This window comes from Scyliorhinus torazame, chromosome 16 (genome assembly GCF_047496885.1).
Source record: "Scyliorhinus torazame isolate Kashiwa2021f chromosome 16, sScyTor2.1, whole genome shotgun sequence".
NCBI classification, from domain to species: domain Eukaryota; kingdom Metazoa; phylum Chordata; class Chondrichthyes; order Carcharhiniformes; family Scyliorhinidae; genus Scyliorhinus; species Scyliorhinus torazame.
Genome location: NC_092722.1, coordinates 82,313,274 through 82,333,869, shown reverse-complemented (window position 1 = coordinate 82,333,869; position 20,596 = coordinate 82,313,274). Strand labels below are relative to the sequence as shown.

The 20,596-nt window shown below is 52.0% G+C and overlaps 1 protein-coding gene across 1 annotated transcript in view; it reads right to left on the bottom strand.

Moving 5' to 3' along the window:
* The window catches only part of LOC140392271 (uncharacterized), a 106,936-nt gene that overhangs the window by 35,993 nt on the left and 50,347 nt on the right, over positions 1 to 20,596 (bottom strand). Inside the window, exon 2 of the mRNA XM_072477588.1 lies at positions 4,794 to 5,003. Within this exon, the coding sequence (XP_072333689.1) occupies positions 4,794 to 5,003 (210 nt within the window). The remainder of the gene's footprint in view (positions 1 to 4,793; positions 5,004 to 20,596) is intronic.

The following is a 20,596-nucleotide window of genomic DNA, read 5'->3' as shown; positions in this document are numbered from 1 at the left end:
GACATAGACGCGAACACCTTCCATCATTTGTTCCATGATCCTATGGAACACTTCTGAAGCAGATATGATCCCAAATGGCATTCTGTTGTAACAATATCTGCCAAAGGGGGTATTGAATGTACAAAGTTTCCTGCTGGATTTATCGAGCTGGATTTGCCAGAATCCTTTTGAGGTGTCGAGTTTGGTGAAGAGCTTGGCGCGAGCCATCTCGCATGTGAGCTCTTCGCACTTGAGAATTGGATAATGCTCCCTCATGATATTGCGAATTAGGTCCTTGGGATCAATGCAAATTCTCAATTTGCCGGAAGGCTTTTTCACACATACCATGGAACTGACCCAGTCGGTTGGTTCCGTGACTCTGGAGATCACTCCTTGGTCCTGGAGGTCCTGCAGCTGCTGCTTGAGGCGGTCCTTAAGGGGTGCTGGGACCCTGCGAGGTGCATGCACCACAGGCGTGGCATTCTGTTTTAATAAGATCTTGTACGTGAATGGGAGCGTGCCCATGCCTTCGAAGACGTCATGGTGCTGGTCGATGGTGGCGTAGTGTTGCGCCCTGAAGTCAGCGTCCTGGAAGGCAGGCGTGTCATCAGGAGAGAGAGAGTGAACTCTCTGAACGAGGTTCAACAGCTTGCATGCCTGCGCGCCAAGCAATGAGATTGGCGGAGGCACCAGTGTCCAGGCAGAATCGTATTTGGGACCGGTTGACCGTCAGTGTGGCACACCACTCATCATCTGGATCGATGCTGTATACCGACAGCGGCTGGTGTCTTTGCTTCGGGGACACCCTGTTTTTTGTCACAACACCGACTCAAAAAGGCGCCTTCAGGTCCTCGGTGTCACTGCTGTGTGGGAGGTCCGCATCGGACTCGGTGACCGTGGGTTGAATTGCCCGGACATTCCTGTGAGGCTGGCTGAAGCGATAGGAATTGGCAGGCTGAACTGCTCGGCAGAAGGCAGCATAGTGGCCAAGACTGCTACATCTTAGGCATTGTCGAGATTTGGCAGGGCATTGCCGCTTTAAATGGGCGGAGCCACAGTTGCTGCACGCCATAGCGCAGCACGTTCGCTGCGCCACCGTGCATTCGCGGTGCAGTCGTGCGTGGTGCATACCTGCGCATTATGTTCTTCGACTTCGACGTCCCCTCGTTTGGTGCGCACAAGCGCGGGAGTCCGCGAAAAGAGCGCGAAATGGCTGCCCTCATCCAGGCTGAGGCCCTGGAGTTGCTCAATCACTTGGACCCGTTCCGCCTTGTGGGGACCTTGCCGCGCCGTTTCAGCCGCTTGGATGTGGGAATACGGACTTGTGGCGTTTTCGTGTAAGACACAGGTCTCAATGGCGGTCGCTAGGGTGAGTTGCTTTACTTTGAGGAGCTGCTGTCGTAGGGGGTCCGACTGAACACCGAAAACGATCTGGTCGCGTATCATGGAGTCAGAGGTGGGCCCGTAGCTGCAAGACTGCGCAAGGATGCGGAGGTGCGTGAGAAAGGATTGGAAAGGTCCATCCTTACCCTGCAAACGCTGTTGGAACACGTCGCGTTCAAAACTTTCATTCACCTCTACGCTGCAGTGAGTGTCAAACTTGAGGAGGACCGTCTTGAACTTTGTTTTATCTTCACCATCCGCAAAGGTGAGAGAATTGAAAATGTGGATGACATGTTCCCCGGCCGTGGATAGGAAGAGAGCAATCTTCCTGGTATCCGAGGCGTCCTCCCTGTCCGTGGCTTCGAGGAAGAGCTGGAAGCGCTGTTTGAATATCTTCCAGTTGGCCCCTAGGTTGCCGGCGATGCGGAGCGGCGGCAGCGGGCTGATGTTGTCCATGTTGCAGGATGACGGAATGCTGGCGGAAGGCAGATCACTTGCAGGTAGGTCTAAGAAGTGCTAATATCCCTCAACTCCTGCCATCATGTTGTGTTGGGTGCTCTGGATCCGTGGAACACATACAGGTCACCAACACTTGAAACAGTGCAACACTATTTTATTGTATCATTAACTGTTGTAACATACTCTGACTGTGGGTTAACACAATACTAGCTTTAACTAAAGACCTTTGCCTTGTCCTAACCAGTCGATGCACTCAGCACATGGTGAATGTCTGTGCTGCAGGCTGTGAGCTCTGTCCTCCTATCTAGCTGCAACTGGAAAGAGCGGGAACCCTGATGCCCCCTGTCTTTATAGTGCGTGTGCTCTAACTGGTGATTGGCTGCGGTGTTGTGTGTGTTGATTGGTCCCACTGTGTGTCCATCAGAGTGTGTCTGCACCATGATATACTGGTGTATATTATGACAAGTTCCAGGGCCCGTCCTCCTCCGGAAGAATGCGAGGAGTCATAAACCGGATCCCCTCATCCAGAAGGTCCTGCTCCTCCATGCCAACCCACAATATGCCTACGTGGCACATCAGGACGGGCGACAGGACACAGTCTCCCTCCGGGATTTGGCACCTGCAGGTTCCCCAGCGACCATCACCACCACCCCCGACCCTACACCGTCTCCCTCCACCACTACTCGGCTACTTCAAGATTTGGTACCCGCAGGCCCATCGGCGACCATCACCACCACCCCTGCCCCTACACCGTTCCCCCCTCCACTGACTCAACTACATAAGCCGCCATATTGCTGATACCCAAAAGTCAAAGACCCGACGGAATGCGGATCATTCAGACCTATTTCACCGCTCAATGTGGACGCGAAAATACTCGCAAAAGTCCTGGCCAAGAGACTGGAGAACTGCATATCAGGTGTGGTCACAGAGGACCAGACAGGCTTTGTTAAGGGCAGACAGCTAACTGCGAACATCAGACGGCTGCTGAATGTGATTCTGACCCCATCCGGGGAGAGAACACCAGAGGTGATCGTCTCCCTGGACGCAGGAAAGGCCTTCGACTGAGTTAAATGGAAGTACCTCATTGAGGTACTGGAGCGGTTTGGGCTCGGGACGGGGTTCACCTGGTGGTTGAAACTCCTGTACAACACCCCCCAAGGTGAGCGTTTGGACCAACACCACCAGCTCTGAATACTTCCAGCTACACAGAGGCACAAGGCAGGGATGCCCGCTGCCCCCGCTCCTGTTCGCCCTGGCAATTGAACCGTTGGCGATCTCCCTGCGAAACGCAAGAGGCTGGAAGGGACTCTGAAGGCTAATGCTCTATGCGGATGACCTGCTCCTCTACATCTCGGACACACAAAGCGGCATGAAAGAAATCATAGAACTTCTGGGAAAGGTCAGAGCCTTCTCGGGCTACGAACTCAATTTGGGCAAAAGCAGAAAGCAGTTCCCAGAAAACCCGAGAGGGGGAGGATAAGAGCTGGAGGGGCTACCATTTAAAATAACTCAAAATAAATTCCACTATCTGGGGATCCAGATAGCCCGTGACTGACACGGATCCACAAGTGGAACCTGACCAGCCTGGTGGAGGAAGTTAAAAAGGACCGAGAGAGATGGAACACACTCCCATTCTCCCTGGCAGGGACGGTACAGACGATCAAGATGAACAAACTGCCCAGGTTCCTCTTCATGTTCGGATCTATACTGATCTTCATCCCCACGGTCTTTTTCCAAAGAGTAGCCAAAATGACTATATCTGAGGAAGAGGTGCCTTCGCTTCCCTAATCGCCCGCCGGAGAATCCTGCTCGGCTGGCGATCAGCAGCACCACCCACAGCTGCAGACTGGCTGGCAGACCTGGGGGAATTTCTCTACCTGGAGAAGACCAAATACACCATCCAAGGGTCAGACGAGGGCTTCCGAAAAGCGTGGGGGCCATTTGTCAGCCTGTTCCAAGAGCTGGTCGAGGCCAATAACGGATAAAACGGTGGGGGGGGGGGGGGGGGGGGGGGACGGGGGACGCACGGGAGACACCGGCGCCACAGAAAGCAGACAGGACTGAGGAGGAGGGGGACAATGGGGGGGGGGGTGGCGGGGAGAAACCAGAGGAAACACCAAGGGGGAGCCCAGAGAGAGACCGGCACAGGGATCAGAAGGCCCAACACAAAGCCACAAGAAAAAGACAAACACCAAACAAACATGTATGGTGAAAGAAATGGCCTAGGATAAAACCCAGAAATAGCCAAAGAGGGGAAGTAGGGGAAGGTAGGCGTGGGGGGGGGCGGGTGAGCAGGGGGGTGGGGGAGTGGGGGAGGGTGGTGGCAAAGCCTGCAGTTGGAGGGGGTTACCGAAATGGAATAAAGGAATAACATGTAAATTGTTACCGTCTCATCCATTTTTTTTTCTTTTTAAAAAAGAAAATGCAAACTTTAATAAAAATATTTTTTTGTAAAATGAGTGTGATGGGAAACTCTCCCACTTGACTGTAAGAGTTTGGCTACCAACAACGCCCGAGAAGCTCAACACCATCCAGGACAAAGCAGCACCACTCAATCGACATGCTAACCACCAAACATACACTCCCTCCACCATCGACACAAAGTGGCAGCCGTGTGTACCGTCTACAAGATGCCCAGCACCTTCCAAACCCGCCACCTCTACCATCTAGAAGGACAAGGGGGACAACAGATACATGGGGAATACCCATCGCCTGCTGGTTCCCCTCCGAGCCCCTCACACACCATCCCGACTGGGGAGTATATTGGACTTCTTTCACTGTTGCTGGGTCAGAATCCTGGAATTCTCTCCCTAACAGCACTGTGGGTTTACCTACACCACACGGGGGCTGCAGCGGGTTGAGGATGGTGGCTCACGATAAAAACGATTCCATCATGATAAAATGTTTGAATGCTCCCAACCCACCCCTTAACCCCCCTCGCGGGAGACAGCGATGGAGGGGAAAACGCTCACCTTTAGACACCAGGCCGTGATTTTCGAGCGCATCCAGGGCCTTGATCTCATCGTCCTCGCAGCCCACTTGCAATCGCTTCTTGCACAACACGGCCGCTCGGTAGGATGGCCTTAAAGGGGCGAAAAACGTTCTGTATTCACTGCTGGAGAGAGGGGAGCCATGCGCAGCGAGAGGAGAGCCCTCAAGGGGGCAACACTGAGTGAGGACAACTAGAAAGACAGAGACAAATCAGGATGGTTAGGGACACCATGATGGATGCGGTGGACCAGGAAAGGTTAGCGACAGGATGACCCCCCCCCCCCCTCCAAGTGTTCCATGTGGAGGTGCGGACCCTCCAAGCTGAGTGTGCAATGTGCCAGTGGGGTGGGTAGATTGGAGTGAAAGGTTCAGCCAGTGTTCATCTGCTGCTCCAATCGCAAGCGGTTTCAGCCCTCAGACCAACCGCCCCCATGTTGGATTCTGATTGTCCCACGTCTGTACCCATTGCCAGCAAATGTGGCAAAGGAACAATCTGTGATTGGAGGAGCCGCGAATACTAAGGTGGTGAGTGTGAGTGAGAGACCGGGAGAGAGAGAGAGACACAGGGGGGGAGACAGAGTGCGGGAGAGAGAATGCAGGAGTAAGAGAGAGAGTTCGGAAGAGAGAGAGTGCAGGAGGGAGAGAGTGCAGGAGAGGGTGAGAGTGTGGGAGAGAGAGAGTGCGGGAGAGGCTGGCATGGTGGCAGAGTGGGTTAGCACAGCGCCAGGAACCTGGGTTTGATTCGGGGCCTTGGGTGACTGTCTGTGTGGAGTGTGTACGTTCTCCTGTTTCTGCTTGGGGTTCCCCCGGATGCTTCGGTTTCATCCCACAGTCCAAAAGATGTGCAGGTCAGGTGGCTTGGTCATGATAAATTACCTGGTACTGTTCTAAGTTGGATTGAGTTACTGGGTTACGGGGATCGACTCCATCCTGGAGGCCGACAGAAGATACTCCGAGGCCCCGACCGTAGAGCTTCTGGCAGAGAGGAAAAAGCTACAGATGGGCTTTAACCTCCACCAGGAAGGCAATGTACCAACTCCACCAGACACGGAGGACTTTCTATGGTCACGGAGAGAAGGCTGTCCCCCTACTGGCTCACCAGCTGAAAAAGCAGGCAGCCACGAGGGAAATAGTGCAGGTAGAGGACAGCAGAGACGGACTGGTACCCGAATCAAAAAAGGGCAAGAAAACATTTGAGGCCTTCTACTGGGTGTGGTGTTGGGCGTTCTGACACACAGATGAGCCAACACAGTTGTGTTTGGTACAACGCTGTTTTATTCAAACTTACTATCTACAGTTTTGTCTTGATACTCTGCACGTGGGGACTCCCTGTCTGTGATTTAAAACAGGTTTTGTCGTTGTCCTTGTCCCCAGATCAACTGCCCACCAGGTGTCGTGTTTGTCCTTTTATCCTGTCCCTGTCTTTGTGTGTGATTGGTTGTGGTGTTGTGTGCTCTGATTTGTCTGTTGGTGTGTCCATCATGATGTGTGTGTTTGAATATCATGACATCCCCCCTTTTTACAAAGATATGCGCCTACGTGGTTATAAATATAATCGTGTCGTGAGTGCATCTAAGAGTGTGTGTGTGTTGTGTACAGCATGTGCATATGACGTAACTATTTACATGGGGCGATGTCGGGTGCGTCATGCTAACGAGGTTGTACCATAGCAGAACATGAATGCGAAAAAAACTTTGAATAGTGGTCCGGTCAAACGATATCTGGAACGATAAACAACAACAGGTTATAATACAGTAGTGTTTAACTTTTTAAACGTATGAGCAGTGTTATAAGTCCAGTCTAATGGGATTGCGACGAGTTCGGGTTGACCGCCTCAAGGGTGGGTCAAGAGCCACCGGCTGATGTGCAGGCCTGGCCATGGGTGGCGATGGAGAGGGCGTGATCTGCGGCAGCTCCACAAAGTCATCCTCGGAAGCCTGTTGAGGATCTGGCGTGTGCGTACTGTGTGGCTGCGAGCGTGGAAGTCGGCGAAGGGCGCGCCGATTGCGGCGACGCACTGAACCATCCGGCATGCGTATCAGGAACGAGCGGGGAGCCACACGTCGGAGAACTTCGGCCGGTGCTGACCAGCCACCATGCGGTAGATTGATGCGTACTTTGTCTCCGGAGGACAGGGGGGGCAGGTCCGTCACTCGTGTGTCGTACTGACTCTTCTGGCGATCACGCTGCATTTGCATGTTATAAAGAACCGTCTCATGGTCCGTTGTTGGTGCCAGGATGGATGGCACCGTCGTCCTGAGGGAGCGACCCATTAGGAGCTGCGCTGGCGAGAGACCCGTGGAAAGCGGGGCCGATCGATAGGCCAGCAAGGCGAGGTTAAAGTCCGATCCGGCAGCAGCCGCCTTGCACAGGAGCCGCTTGGCAATGTGGACGCCCTTCTCTGCCTTCCCATTCGACTGTGGATGTAGAGGGCTGGACGTCACATGAGTGAAACCATATGCTGCGGCAAAGGACGACCATTCACGGCTGGCGAAACAGGGTCCATTGTCTGACATGACAATCCTTGGAATGCCATGGCGAGCAAATGTTTCCTTGCAGGTCCCAATGACTGTGGACGACGTCAGATCATGTAGAGGCATGACTTCCGGGTAGTTTGAGAAGTAATCTATAATAATGATGTAATCTCTGCCGAGCGCGTGAAATAGGTCAACACCCACCTTCGCCCAGGGGGACGTCACCATCTCGTGTGGTAGAAGCGTCTCCGGAGGTTGCGCCGGCTGAAACCTCTGACAGGTTGTGCAATTGAGCACCATGTTGGCTATGTCTTCATTAATACCCGGCCAATATACCGCCTCTCGGGCCCTTCGTCTGCATTTTTCGACGCCCAAGTTGCCTTCGTGTAGTTGATTAAGAATCATCTGGTGCATGCTGTGCGGAATAACGATCCTGTCTAATTTCATAAGGACCCCGTCTATGTTGGTAAGGTCATCTCGCACATTATAAAACTGGGGGCACTGCCCTTTGAGCCACCCTTCCGCCATGTGGCGCATCACTCGCTGTAGAAGGGGGTCAGTCGCCGTCTCTGCGCGTATGTGGGCCAGACTAGGATCATCAGCTGGCAGATTTGCTGCTGTCAGAGTCACGTGTGCCTCAATTTGACGCACGAACCCCTCCGCATCTGGTGGTGTGCTCACTGCTCGGGAGAGCGTGTCCGCCACGATGAGATCCTTCCCCGGAGTGTAGATCAGTTCAAAATCATACCTCCTGAGTTTAAGTAGGATGCGCTGGAGGCGAGGGGTCATGTCGTTCAGGTCCTTGTTTATTATGTTGACCAGGGGGCGGTGGTCAGTTTCGACCGTGAATCGTGGAAGACCATACACATAGTCGTGGAACTTGTCCAAACCAGTTAACAAACCCAGGCATTCTTTTTCTATTTGCGCGTAGCGCTGTTCCGTAGGGGTCATGGCTCGTGAGGCATATGCAACCGGGGCCCATGACGACGTGCTGTCTTTCTGCAAGAGTACTGCTCCAATACCAGATTGGCTGGCATCCGTTGAGATCTTTGTGGGGCGAGCCGTGTCAAAGAACGCCAACTCTGGTGCCGTGACCAGTTTGTGCTTGAGCTCCTCCCATTCCAGCTGGTGCGATTGTTGCCATTGGAATTCTGTTGATTTCTTCACGAGATGGCGCATAGCCGTTGTATGAGAAGCAAGGTTGGGAATGAACTTCCCAAGGAAGTTGACCATGCCCAAGAATCTTAGGACAGCCTTCTTGTCAGCCGGCCGTGGCATGGCTGTGATGGCGCTAATTTTGTCTGCATCGGGACGGACCCCTGATTGTGAGATGTGGTCCCCGAGGAACTTCAGCTCAGTCTGGCCAAAGGCACACTTGGCGCGGTTGAGACGCAGGCCATTTTGTCGTATGCGGGTGAAGACGCATCGTAGACGATGCATGTGCTCCTGCGGAGTGGTGGACCAAATGATGATATCGTCCACATATACACGTACCCCTTCGATGCCTTCCATCATCTGCTCCATGATTCAGTGGAAAACCTCAGATGCCGAGATGATGCCAAATGGCATCCAGTTGTAGCAGAATCTGCCGAAAGGGGTGTTAAACGTGCATAGCCTTCGGCTGGCCGGATCGAATTGGATCTGCCAAAATCCTTTGGTCGCATCCAGTTTGGTAAATATTTTGGCTTGGGCCATCTCGCTGGTGATTTCCTCTCATTTCGGGATGGGATAGTGTTCCCGCATAATGTTGTTATTTAGATCTTTAGGATCTATGCATATGCGGAGCTCGCCAGAGGGCTTTTTTACACAGACCATGGAGCTGACCCATGGCGTGGGCTCCGTGACCCTGGATAGGACCCCTTGGTCCTGAAGAGCCTGCAGCTACAACTTGAGGCGGTCTTTGAGTGGCGCAGGAACCCTGCGAGGTGCGTGAACGACCGGGATGGCGTCCGGTTTGAGGCGAATCTTGTAAGTGTATGGCAATGTCCCCATGCCTTCAAAAACCTCCTGGTTGTGAGCAAGGAGGGAATGGAGATTTGCGTGGAACTCAGCATCCGGGAAGTCGGATATCTCATCTGGAGAGAGAGACATAATGCGCTGTACCAGGTGAAGGACCTTACACGCCTGTGCGCCCAGTAACGAGTCTTTTGATGAGTCAACAACTTCGAAGGGGATTGTGGCCGTGTGCGTTTTGTGAGTTACCTGTAGCCGGCAAGAACCCATGGACGGGATGACGTTCCCGTTATAATCAACCATCTTGAGCCGGGATGGCGTGATGAGTGGTTTGACCTTCATGGTCTGGAATTCAGAATATGCAATCAGGTTGGCGGATGCGCCGGTGTCCAGACGGAAGGTGACGTGCGATCGGTTGACCGTTAGGGTGGCACTCCACTCATCGGCCGGATTGATGGCGTTGACCCTGTTTACATCGATGACGGAAACCCGGAAGGCATCCTGGTCATCTGCATCATTTAGCTGGAAGTCTTGATGCGTGGGCTGGACGGTCCTGACGTGTCTGCGAGGTTGTCGGAGATGTGTAGGATCCATGGGTTGAGCCGCACGACAGTAGGCAGCATAGTGGCCCATCTTGCCACATCGGAGGCACTGTCGGTTTTTAGCAGGACATTGCCCTTTTAAGTGTACAGCTCCACAATTGCCGCACGTCATGACGTCACGGCGTTCGTTGCGCCACTGCGCATGCGCAGTGCGATCTTGCATTGGGCGCGCCTGCGCGGTGCATCCCTCGATGTTGCCGTTGGTTTTGGCGCGCACAAGCGCGGGAGAGCGCAAAATCGCGGGAAGCGGCCGTGCTCGTCGGGGCCGCGGGTCGGGAGATAATCAATGGCCTGGATGCGTTCGGCGTCGTGGGCGGCCTGGCTTGCCGATTCGACGGCAGGGGACCCCCTCCGTGCCTACTCGGACGCCTGAAATCGGGCAAAACGGCAGGTTGCATTCTCGTGGAGGACACAGGCTTCCACAGCAGACGCTAAGGTGAGGCTTTTTATTTTAAGAAGCTGCTGGCGTAGGCCACTAGAGGCAACGCCAAAAACAATCTGGTCCCTGATCATGGACTCTGAGGTGTTGCCGTAACCGCAGGACTGCGCTAGAATTCGGAGGTGCGTCAAAAAGGGTTGATAAAGCTCCTCCTTACCTTGCAGGCGTTGCTGAAAGAGATATCTTTCAAAACTTTCATTCACTTCAACATTAAAGTGCTGGTCTAGCTTGAGGATGACTGCGTCATACTTGGATTGGTTTTCGCCTTCTTCGAACACCAGTGAGTTGAAGACATCGATGGCGTGCTGACCTGCGTAGAAGAGGAGCAGTGCAATCTTAGTTTCGTCCGAGGCACTCTGTTTCTCGTTGGCTCGGCTGTACAGGTCGAATCGCTGCTTGAAGAGCTTCCAATTGGTACCAAGGTTCCCCGCGACTTGCAACGGCTGCGGTTTGTCGGTGCGGTCCATGTCCAGAATGGCAGGTTAGTCGGCAGGTATCGATCCACTCCTGTACCATGTGGTGTTGGGCGTTCTGACACACAGATGAGCCAACACAGTTGTGTTTGGTACAACGCTGTTTTATTCAAACTTACTATCTACAGTTTTGTCTTGATACTCTGCACGTGGGGACTCCCTGTCTGTGATGTTAAAACAGGTTTTGTCGTTATCCTTGTCCCCAGATCAACTGCCCACCAGGTGTCGTGTTTGTCCTTTTATACTGTCCCTGTCCTTGTCTGTGATTGGTTGTGGTGTTGTGTGTTCTGATTTGTCTGTTGGTGTGTCTATCATGATGTGTGTGTTTGAATATCATGACACCGGGGACTGTACACCTTTGAGCTTCCCAAAGGGGACTCAGGGATGAAACAGTTCGTTGATGAACTGGACATGCCAGTTGTGGGGGATGACAGGTGGAGGGAAGTGGAAGCACCAATAGAATTGGGAGAGGTCATGGAGAGCATCAATTTCATGCAGGCAGGGAAGGTGCCGGAACCCAACGGGTTCCGGGCGGAATTTTGCAGGAAATTCACACCAGCTCAGCCCACACCTGCGGGAGATGTTCGCAGATTCACTAGCGAGGGGCACCCAGCCTCCAAGGCTAACATAAGCCGCCAGATTGCTGATACCCAAAAGTCAAAGATCCGATGGAATGCGGATCATACAGAGCTCAATGTGGACGAACAATACTCGCAAAGGTCCTGGCCAAGAGACTGGAGAACTACGTACCAGATGTGCTCACAGAGGACCAGACAGGCTTTTCATTCACCTGAGGAAGGAGCAGCGCTCCGAAAGCTAGTGACATCGAAACAAACCTGTTGGACTTTAACCTGGTGTTGTAAGACTTCGTACTGTGCTCACCCCAGTCCAACGCCGGCATCTCCACATCATTGTTAAAGGTAGACAGCCAACTGCGAACATCAGACAGCTGCTGAATGTGACTCTGACCCCATCCAGGGAGAGAACACTGTCGCGTTATGTGCCCTGGGATAACACAGGCTGCATCCCTAAGGCCTTTTTCAAGCAGGTGAATAAGATCATCTCGGGATTTGTGTGGGCGAATAAGACCCCGCGAGTAAAGAGAGCTTTGCTGGAACGTAGTTGGGGGGAGGGTGGGCTGGCGTTGCCGAACTTTGCAACTACTACTGGGCAGCCAATATAGCCATGATCAGGAAGTGGGTATTGGGGGAGGGGGATGCATGGGAGCGGTTGGAGGCAGCGTCCTGTAAAGGCACCAGTTTGGGAGCGCTGGTAACGGTCCCTCTACCGTTCTCGCCGGCCCGTTACTCCACAAGCCTGGTGGTGGTGGCGACACTGAAGGTCTGGGGGCAGTGGAGGAGACACAAGAGGGTGGAAGGCGCGTTGGTCTAGACCCCGATATGTAATAACCACAGGTTTCTACCGGGCAGGATGGACGGCGGGTTCCAGAGCTGGCAGAGGGCAGGAATCGAAAGGATGGATGACCTGTTTATCGATGGGAGCTTTCCTCGCTTGCAGGCGCTGGAGGACAATTTTAAACTGCCGCCAGGGAACGGCTTTAGATATTGGCAAGTGCGGGCCTTCCTGAGAAAACAGGTGGTGGCCGTCCCGCTTCCGCCGCCACGGGGGATACAGGATAGAGTAATTTCCGGTACCTGGGTGGGGAGGGGAAGGTGTCAAACATCTACCAGGAACTGCTGGAAGTGGAGGAAACCCCAGTGGAGGAGCTTAAGGGCAAATGGGAGGAGGAGTTAGGAGGAGAGTTAGAGCTGGGTCTGTGGCGAAAACCCTAAGTAGGGTCAATTCCTCCTCATCATGTGCTAGGCTCAGTTTAATCCAGTTTAAGGAGGCCCACCGGGCCCACATGATGGCGGCGAGGATGAGCAAGTTATTCGGGGTAGAAGACAGATGTGTGAGGTGTGCGGGAAGCCCAGCAAACCATGACCATATGTTTGGACATGCCCGAAGCTTGGAGGGTTCTGGCGGGGGTTTGCCAAGGCAATGTCCACTGTGCTAGGTACGCGGGTGGTGCCAAGTCCAGAGGTGGCGATCTTTGGAGTGTCAGAAGACCCGGGAGTTCAGGAGTGAAAGAGGCCGACGTCCTGGCCTTTGCCTCCCTGGTAGCCCGGAGACGGATCCTTTTAATGTGGAGGGACTCGAAACTCCCGAGTGTGGAGACTTCGGCCAATGACATGGCTGGGTTTCTCAGCCTCGAGAAAATAAAGTTTGCCTTAAGGGGATCTATGCTAGGGTTCTCCCGGAGGTGGCAGTCGTTCGCCGACTTTCTTGGAGAAATTTAAAATGTCGGCAGTCGCAGCTTTCCGAGGGTGGGGGGGGGGGGGGGGGGGGAGTGTTATTTTATGTTACTGCATGTGGTCTGTGAAGATAGAGCCAATTGGGGAAATGTCTATTGACTCACTCTGTAGATGTTCATCAGTGGAACGAGGCGGAGTGTGAGTGCCTCGTGCCTTTTATAGTGAGATGCCACCCCTGAGTGTCCTGCCTGCTCATTGGTCATGTCCTGTTCTTTGTGTTCATTAGCTGCCTGTCTGTATATCATTATCTGCATGTCTGCATATCATAACATCTCCCCCTTTTTCTTTATGTTTTGTTGGCATATGGGAACATACTTACATATGATGGCATGTGTTAACATATTTACAAGCGGTGGCATATGTGAACGTATTTACATGTGAAGACAGCTGTCTAATGTGAGAAAACAGAACATCGCAAACAAAACAAATGTTCATAAGTCCAGTCTCTGGGGCTTGCGTCTGATCCTTGTCAACCGCCGGAGAGGTGGTGGTGGGGACGACGGGTCCTTGACAGGCGGGATGGAAGCCTGACTGGTGGCCTTGTAATTCGAGGTATCACGAGGTGGCAAAACAACGGACGGAAACGGAGAAGAAAGCGGTTGCGGGCGGGCAAATGTGCGCAGTGCCCGTCTGTTTCATCGCACAACAGAACCATCAGCCATACGTACAACATACGAGTGGGGCGCAGCCTGTCGAACAACGACAGCTGGAACAGACCAGCCACCATCCGGTATCTTGATCCTGACAGTGTCTCCCGGGGATAACACGGGCAAATCGGTGGCATGAGCATCATAGCCCTGCTTTTGCTGGTTTCGGAGCTGCTGCACCTTCTGCAGCACCCGGGTTGTGATCCAGGTTGGGAAAGTGTATGGCTGGAAGTGTCGTCCGCAGGTCCCTGTTCATCAGGAGTTGAGCCGGCGACATGCCAGTGGACAGTGTGGTCGCCCTGTACGCAAGCAGCGCGAGGTAGATGTCAGAAGCAGAATCCGCGGCCTTGCAGATGAGCTGTTTCACAATGTGCACCCCTTTTTCAACCTTCCCATTGGACTGCGGATAGTGTGGGCTGGAAGTGACATGTTTGAAATGGTATGACTTGGCAAACATAGACCACTCGTGGCTGTTGAAGCACGGGCCATTGTCACTCATGACAGTGAGTGGGATACCATGCCTGGAGAACGTCCCCTTACAGGCCTTGATGACGGTCCGAGATGTGAGGTCTGAGAGCTTCACGACTTCAGGGTAGTTGGCGAAATAGTCAATAATCAACACGTAGTCACGACCATTCGCACAAAGAGGTCGATGCCAACCTTGGACCACGGGGAGGTCTTAATTTCATGCTGCTGGAGCATCTCCCTGCTCTGCGCTGGCTGGAACCGCTGACAGGTCGCACAGTTGAGGACCATGTTCGAGATGTCCTGGCTAATACCGGGCCAGTAGACAGCCTGCCTGGCTCTGCGTCTGCACTTCCCGATGCCCAGGTGTCCCTCATGGATTTGGCGGAGCACCAAGCTCTGGAGACTGAGTGGAATGACAATCCGGTCCAGCTTGAGGAGGATACCATCAATCACCATCAGGTTGTCCTTTACATTGTAAAATTGAGGGCACTGCCCTTTTTGCCAGCCATTGGCGAGGTGGTGCATGACTCGCTGCAAGAGGGGGTCTTTGGTTGTCTCCTCGCGGATACGAACCACCTTCTCATCAGACGCCGGGAGGGTGCTAGCACACAGCTGCACCTGTGATTCAATCTGCCGGATGATTTCCAGCGGGTCACTAGGCAAGGTGATGGAGCGGGACAATGCATCAGCGATGATGAGCTCCTTGCCAGCCGTGTACACTAAGTTAAAGTCGTACCTTCTGAGTTTGAGGAGGATGCGCTGCAACCGAAGCGTCATGTCGTTCAGGTCCTTGTGGGTAATGTGGACCAGAGGCCTGTGATCCGTCTCGACAGTGAATGTCAGCAGGCCGTAGACATAGTCGTGGAACTTGAGAATGCCAGTGAGAAGACCCAGGCATTCCTCTATTTGTGCATACCTTGTTTCGGTGGGGTCATTGCCCTCGATGCGTAGGCTACCGGTGCCCAGGATGAAGTGTCATCGTGTTGAAGCAGCACCACACCGATGCCATCCTGACTCGCATCTGTCGAGATCTTCGTCTCCCTGTCTGGGTTGAAAAATGCCAAGACGGGTGCAGTGGTGAGCTCGGCTTTCAGCGCCAACCACTCTGCCTGATTTGCTGCCTTCCACTCAAAGGCAGTGGATTTTTTTATCAGGTTTCGTAGGGCCGTGGTGTGTGAGGTCAGGTTTGGGATGAACTTGCCCAGAAAATCGACCATGCCCAGGAAGCTCAGGACTGCCTTCTTGTCTTCAGCGACCTTCATGGCTTCGATGGCCTTGACCTAGTCTGTGTCCGGGCGCACGCCCTGCTGAGAGATCTGGTCACCTAGGAACTTGAGTGTCGACATGCCAAAGCAACATTTGGCCCTGTTCAGCTTCAGGCCATTGGCATGGACACGGCGGAATACCTGCTGGAGACGGGAAACATTCTCTTCAGGGGTCGAGGACCATATGATGATGTCGTCCACGTACACATGAACCCCTTCAATGCCCTCCATCATCTGCTCCATGATGCGATGGAAGATCTCCGATGCCGAGACAATGCCAAACAGCATGCGATTATAGCAGTACCTGCCAAACGGTGTGTTGAAGGTGCAGAGCCTTCTGCTGGACTCATCCAGCTGGATTTGCCAAAATCCATGTGACTCATCGAACTTGGTGAAAAAACGTGCTTGTACCATCTCACTGGTGAGTTCCTCCCGCTTCAGGATGGGGTAGTGTTCACGCATTATATTCTTATTGAGATCCTTGGGATCAATGCAGATGCGCAGGTCTCCCGAAGGCTTTCTAACACATACCATCGAGCTGACCCAGTCAGTCGGTTCGGTTACCTTGGAAATGATGCCCTGTTGCTGAAGATCCTTGAGCTGTGCCTTCAGGCGCTCCCTCAGCGGAGCCGGGACCCGGCGTGGTGCGTGGACCACTGGCTTGGCATCAGGTCGTAGCAGAATCTTGTATCGATATGGCAGCGTGCCCATCCCGTCGAACACATCTGGATACTGAGCGAGGATGTCGTCAAGCCGGCCTGAAGATCCACATTGGAGGATGTTGTTGTGTAAACCCGCTGCACGAGGTTCAGCTGCTTGCAGGCCTGCGCGCCAAGTAGGGATGCCCTGTCTGGCTTGACAATTTCAAAACGTAACCGTGCATGGGTGCTCCGGGTGGAGACGAGTAGATGGCAGGATCCCAGGGCCGTGATGGCATTTCCGTTATAGTCCAGGAGCCTGTAGGCTGCTTGATGCGTTTGAAATCTGCCTGTGAGAGGAGGTTGGCAGAAGCACCTGTCTCCAGGTTAAACTGGATGGAGCAGTGGTTGACCTGCATCACCGCAACCCATTCGTCCGCAGAATCCACAGCGAGGATGGATTGAATTTGTGATGAGTTGGATGTGGTATATTCGCATTTGGTAATGATGCCCACACAGTAAGCGGAGTCCAGGCATTCTTCCTCTGGTTCCGTTGTGCTGCCAGGATCAGAATCCTGAAATCGTTGTTGCACACTCTGAACGCGCCGTCGTCGGAATTGGGAGCACTGGCCCCTGACTGGTGGTGCAGACCGGCACAAGGCTGCATAGTGTCCAGGCTTCCCGCAGTTAAAACATCGCCTGCCTCTTGCAAGGCAGTATTTCTTTAAGTGGGCGTTGCCGCAGTTCGAGCACATCATGACGTCGGCGTCCTGACATTCCGCGCGTCGTCGCACATGAGCAGTGCGGGTGTCGGCCGCTTCGTCATCCCGTTCGCATCGCGCATGCGTGGGGCCCCGGGAGAAGCGCGCAAAATGGCCGCTTTCATCAATGCTGAGGCGCTGCATCCGGGAGATGGCCTGCACATTCTCTGCCGCGTGGGTGGCAAGTTTCTCATTTTCAGCCGATTTGTACTGGGCATAACGATTTTTGGCGAGCTCATGCACTGTGCATGTTTCAATCGCGACTGGCAGGGTCATATGCTTGATCTTCAGTAACTGCTCTCTCAGAGGATCAGAGTGAACTCCAAAAACGATTTGGTCTCTGATCATGGAGTTAGCAATATCACCAAAGTTGCAGGACAGCGCTAGCAGACGGAGGTTAGTTAAGAAGGAGTTGAAAGATTCATCTTTACCTTGTAGATGCTGTTTGAATATGTAGCGCTCGAAGATTTCATTGGTGTTCACTTCATAGTGACTATCGAACTTGTCCAGGATGGTCTGCAACTTTGTCTTGTCCTGGCCTTCGGTGAAGTGAAAAGAGTTGGAGAGTTCGATGGCTTGATCACCCGCTGTTGAGAGGAGAAGTGCGATCTTCCTTGCATCAGACGCACCCACAAGGTCTGAAGCTTCGATGTACAGCAGAAACTTTTGCTTGGGTGTCCGCCAGTTGGCACTGAGATTGCCGGAGGCCCTGAGCTGGTGAGGAGCCGGAATCTTCTCCATGGTGCCGGGATACATTCGCTGGTCGTCACGGAACGGACTGAGGTAAACCACCTAGATTAAGCAGTCTCCTGGTAGCATGTCGTGTTATGTACTCTGGGATAACACAGGCTGCAACTGGATGCAGTTTTAACCAAAAGATACTCCAGACCTTGAAGTTAGTTCAATCTGATTTATTGAACCAATAGCACAGTTAGCACAGTTCTCTATGAGTTCGACTCTCTGCTAACCTAAGTGTGGTTATTCTGTCTGACTGAACCAGACTAGCTCTTAGCCACGTGCTGGAGGTGTGATACTGTAAATACACCCTGACTCACTCTGTAGATGTTCATCAGTGGAAAGAGGCGGAGTGTGAGTGCCTCGTGCCTTTTATAGTGAGATATCACCCCTGAGTGTCCTGCCTGCGCATTGGTCATGTCCTGTTCTCTGTGTTCATTAGCTGCCTGTCTGTGCCTGTCTGTATATCATTATCTGCATGTCTGCATGTCATGACAAACACCAGAGGTGACCATCTCCCTGGACACAGAAAAGGCCTTCAACAGAGTTGAATGGAAGTACCTAATTACAGGGATAGGGTGGGGCCATGGGCCTAGGTAGGGTGCTCTTTCAGAGGGTCAGTGCATACTGGATGGCTCAAATGGCCTCCGTCTGCACTTTAGGGATGCTATGATTCTATGATTGTGAGAGAGAGAGTGCAGGAGAGAGAGTGCAGGAGAGAGAGTGTGGGAGAGAGGCAGTGTGGGAGAGAGGGTGTGCACGGGAGAGAGAGTGCAGGCGAGAGAGTGCGAGAGAGAGAGAGAGAGAGTGTGTGGGAGAGAGAGATTGCACGGGCGACAGAGTGCAAGAGACAGTGCGGGAGGGAGGAGAGAGAGTGACAAAGTGAGAGCATGGGAGAGTGATAGAGAGAGCAGGAGTGAAAGCAGAGCGTGAGAGAGCGTGTGAGTGAGTGAGTGAATGATAGTGAGTGAGTGAGTGAGAGAGCGTGTGAGTGAGTGAGTGAATGATAGTGAGTGAGTGAGTGAGAGAGTGAGTGAGTGAATGATAGTGAGTGAGTGAGAGAGTGTGTGAGTGAGTGAGTGATAGCGAGAGATAGGGAGAGCAAGAGAGAGAGAAAGTGAGAGACAGTGAAGGAGAGAAAGTGAGAGTAAGAGGCCGAGTTGAGAGTGGGAGAGAGTGTGAAACAATGATACACTTTAAGATGGTGAGAATAAGGGAGAGGGTGAGAGAGCAAGAGAGCGAGAGAGAGTGCCATTGAGACTCAGGGAATGAGACAGAGTGAGAGATTGGGAGAGAGCATGAGAATGAGTGAGTGAGTGAGTGAGTGAGTGAAAGAGTGCAACTCAGAAACAGGGACAGAGTAAGACAGTGAGATTGAGAGAGATTGAGAGAAAGAAAGAGGGAGTGACATTGAGAGGGAGCAAGAAAGTGAGTGAGAGGATGAGGGATAGTGAGATTGAGGGACAAAGTGAGAGAGAGAGAGAGACAGAGAAAGATGGAAATAGAGGGAGAGAGAAAAAGTGAAAGATTAAGTTAGAGAGCAAGTGAGAGAGAATGAGACAGAGAGAGTGAGAGATTGAGAGAGAGAGAGCACGAGTAAATAGGAGTGAGTGAGAAAGTGAGAGAGAGTGAGTGATAGAGAGATGGACTGAGTAAATGAGTGAGTGAACGGGTGAGTGTATGAGTGAGGAAGAGAGTGAGAGAGAAAGAGTGAGAGACAGAGAGAATGAGGGACAGAGTGAGAGTGAGAGTGAGAGAGTGTGATAGAGAGACAGAGAGTGAAAAAGTGAAAGATTAAGTTAGAGAGCAAGTGAGAGAGAGTTTGAGAGAGGGTGTGAGTGATAGAGAGATAGTGAAGAGTGAAGGGAGAGCTAGTGAGAGACAGTGAGAATAAGGAGCAAAGAGAGAGTGTGAGAAAGACAGAGATGTTGATAAAGTAGAAGATTGAGTTAGAGAGCAAGTGAGAGAGAATTAGAGAGAGTGAGATTTAGAGAGAATGAGAGTGATAGAATGAAGGAGTGAGAGGATGATAAATGTAGAAACTGTTATATGACGAGATATGAGTAATGATAGTTTTAGTGATGAGCAGTATTTAAAGTTGAAAAGGTTTCGGAAAATGATGACATTTTTATATTGCGGGTTCACTTTTTCAAGTAGGGAGGTGTAATAATTGCTCTATGTTATAGTTCCTATTTGCGGTAGTAATGTCATTAAAACCCCTGGTTCAAAATTCATACGGTCTGTGTGTATGCAAGCTATTAATAAAGAGGCATAAAAGGTGTGGCATAATTAATTTTAATCATTTACTTGTTTTCAGAGGGATGGCGAATAGGATATTGTTTTGAGATATTGCTGGAGATTCCCAGAGAGTAGATAATTTATGAGGGATTGAATTTAGTCCTGCCTAAGCAGGTGATGGGACATCTTAGTGGGAATCAGATGATGTAATTCATTGGAGCAGCCAGGTCTGTCTGTCGTTTTGCAGGCTGCTAAAAAAAATTAAGTTGAACAGCAGTTTGTCACAGCGTTTGAGTCTGACAAGACAGAAGAATTTTCAGGTTGTTCCTGAAAGGGCATCTCTCTCTTCAAACGCCTGCAAGTAACCTATTTCTAAACTTTATTTATAAGTGCCATTTGAGCTGTATTGGGTTGCTTAATTGCAATTAGTGACAGGTGTGGATGGGAAATTAAGTTTTTCCTTTTATTTAAGAATTGTTCAATTGCCAATTGTAAAGCTATTTCTTTGATGTTAATCTAGTTAATTCAGTGTTTAAACTGAGGTTTGTTTTCACATAAAAGATAACTATTGGTCAGAGTCGTCACTCCTGGGGTGAAGTATCCTTTCCTCACCGATCTACGAATTAAACCCTGGGGGTCTGGTCCGGTATTCAAATAAGAGAGAGGGTGAGAGAGAGAGAGATAGAAAAATGAGTGGGAGAGCAAGAAAGAGACAGGGAGAGATGGAGCGAGAGAGATTGAGTGGCTGAGAGAGAGACTGAATGAGATAGTGTGTG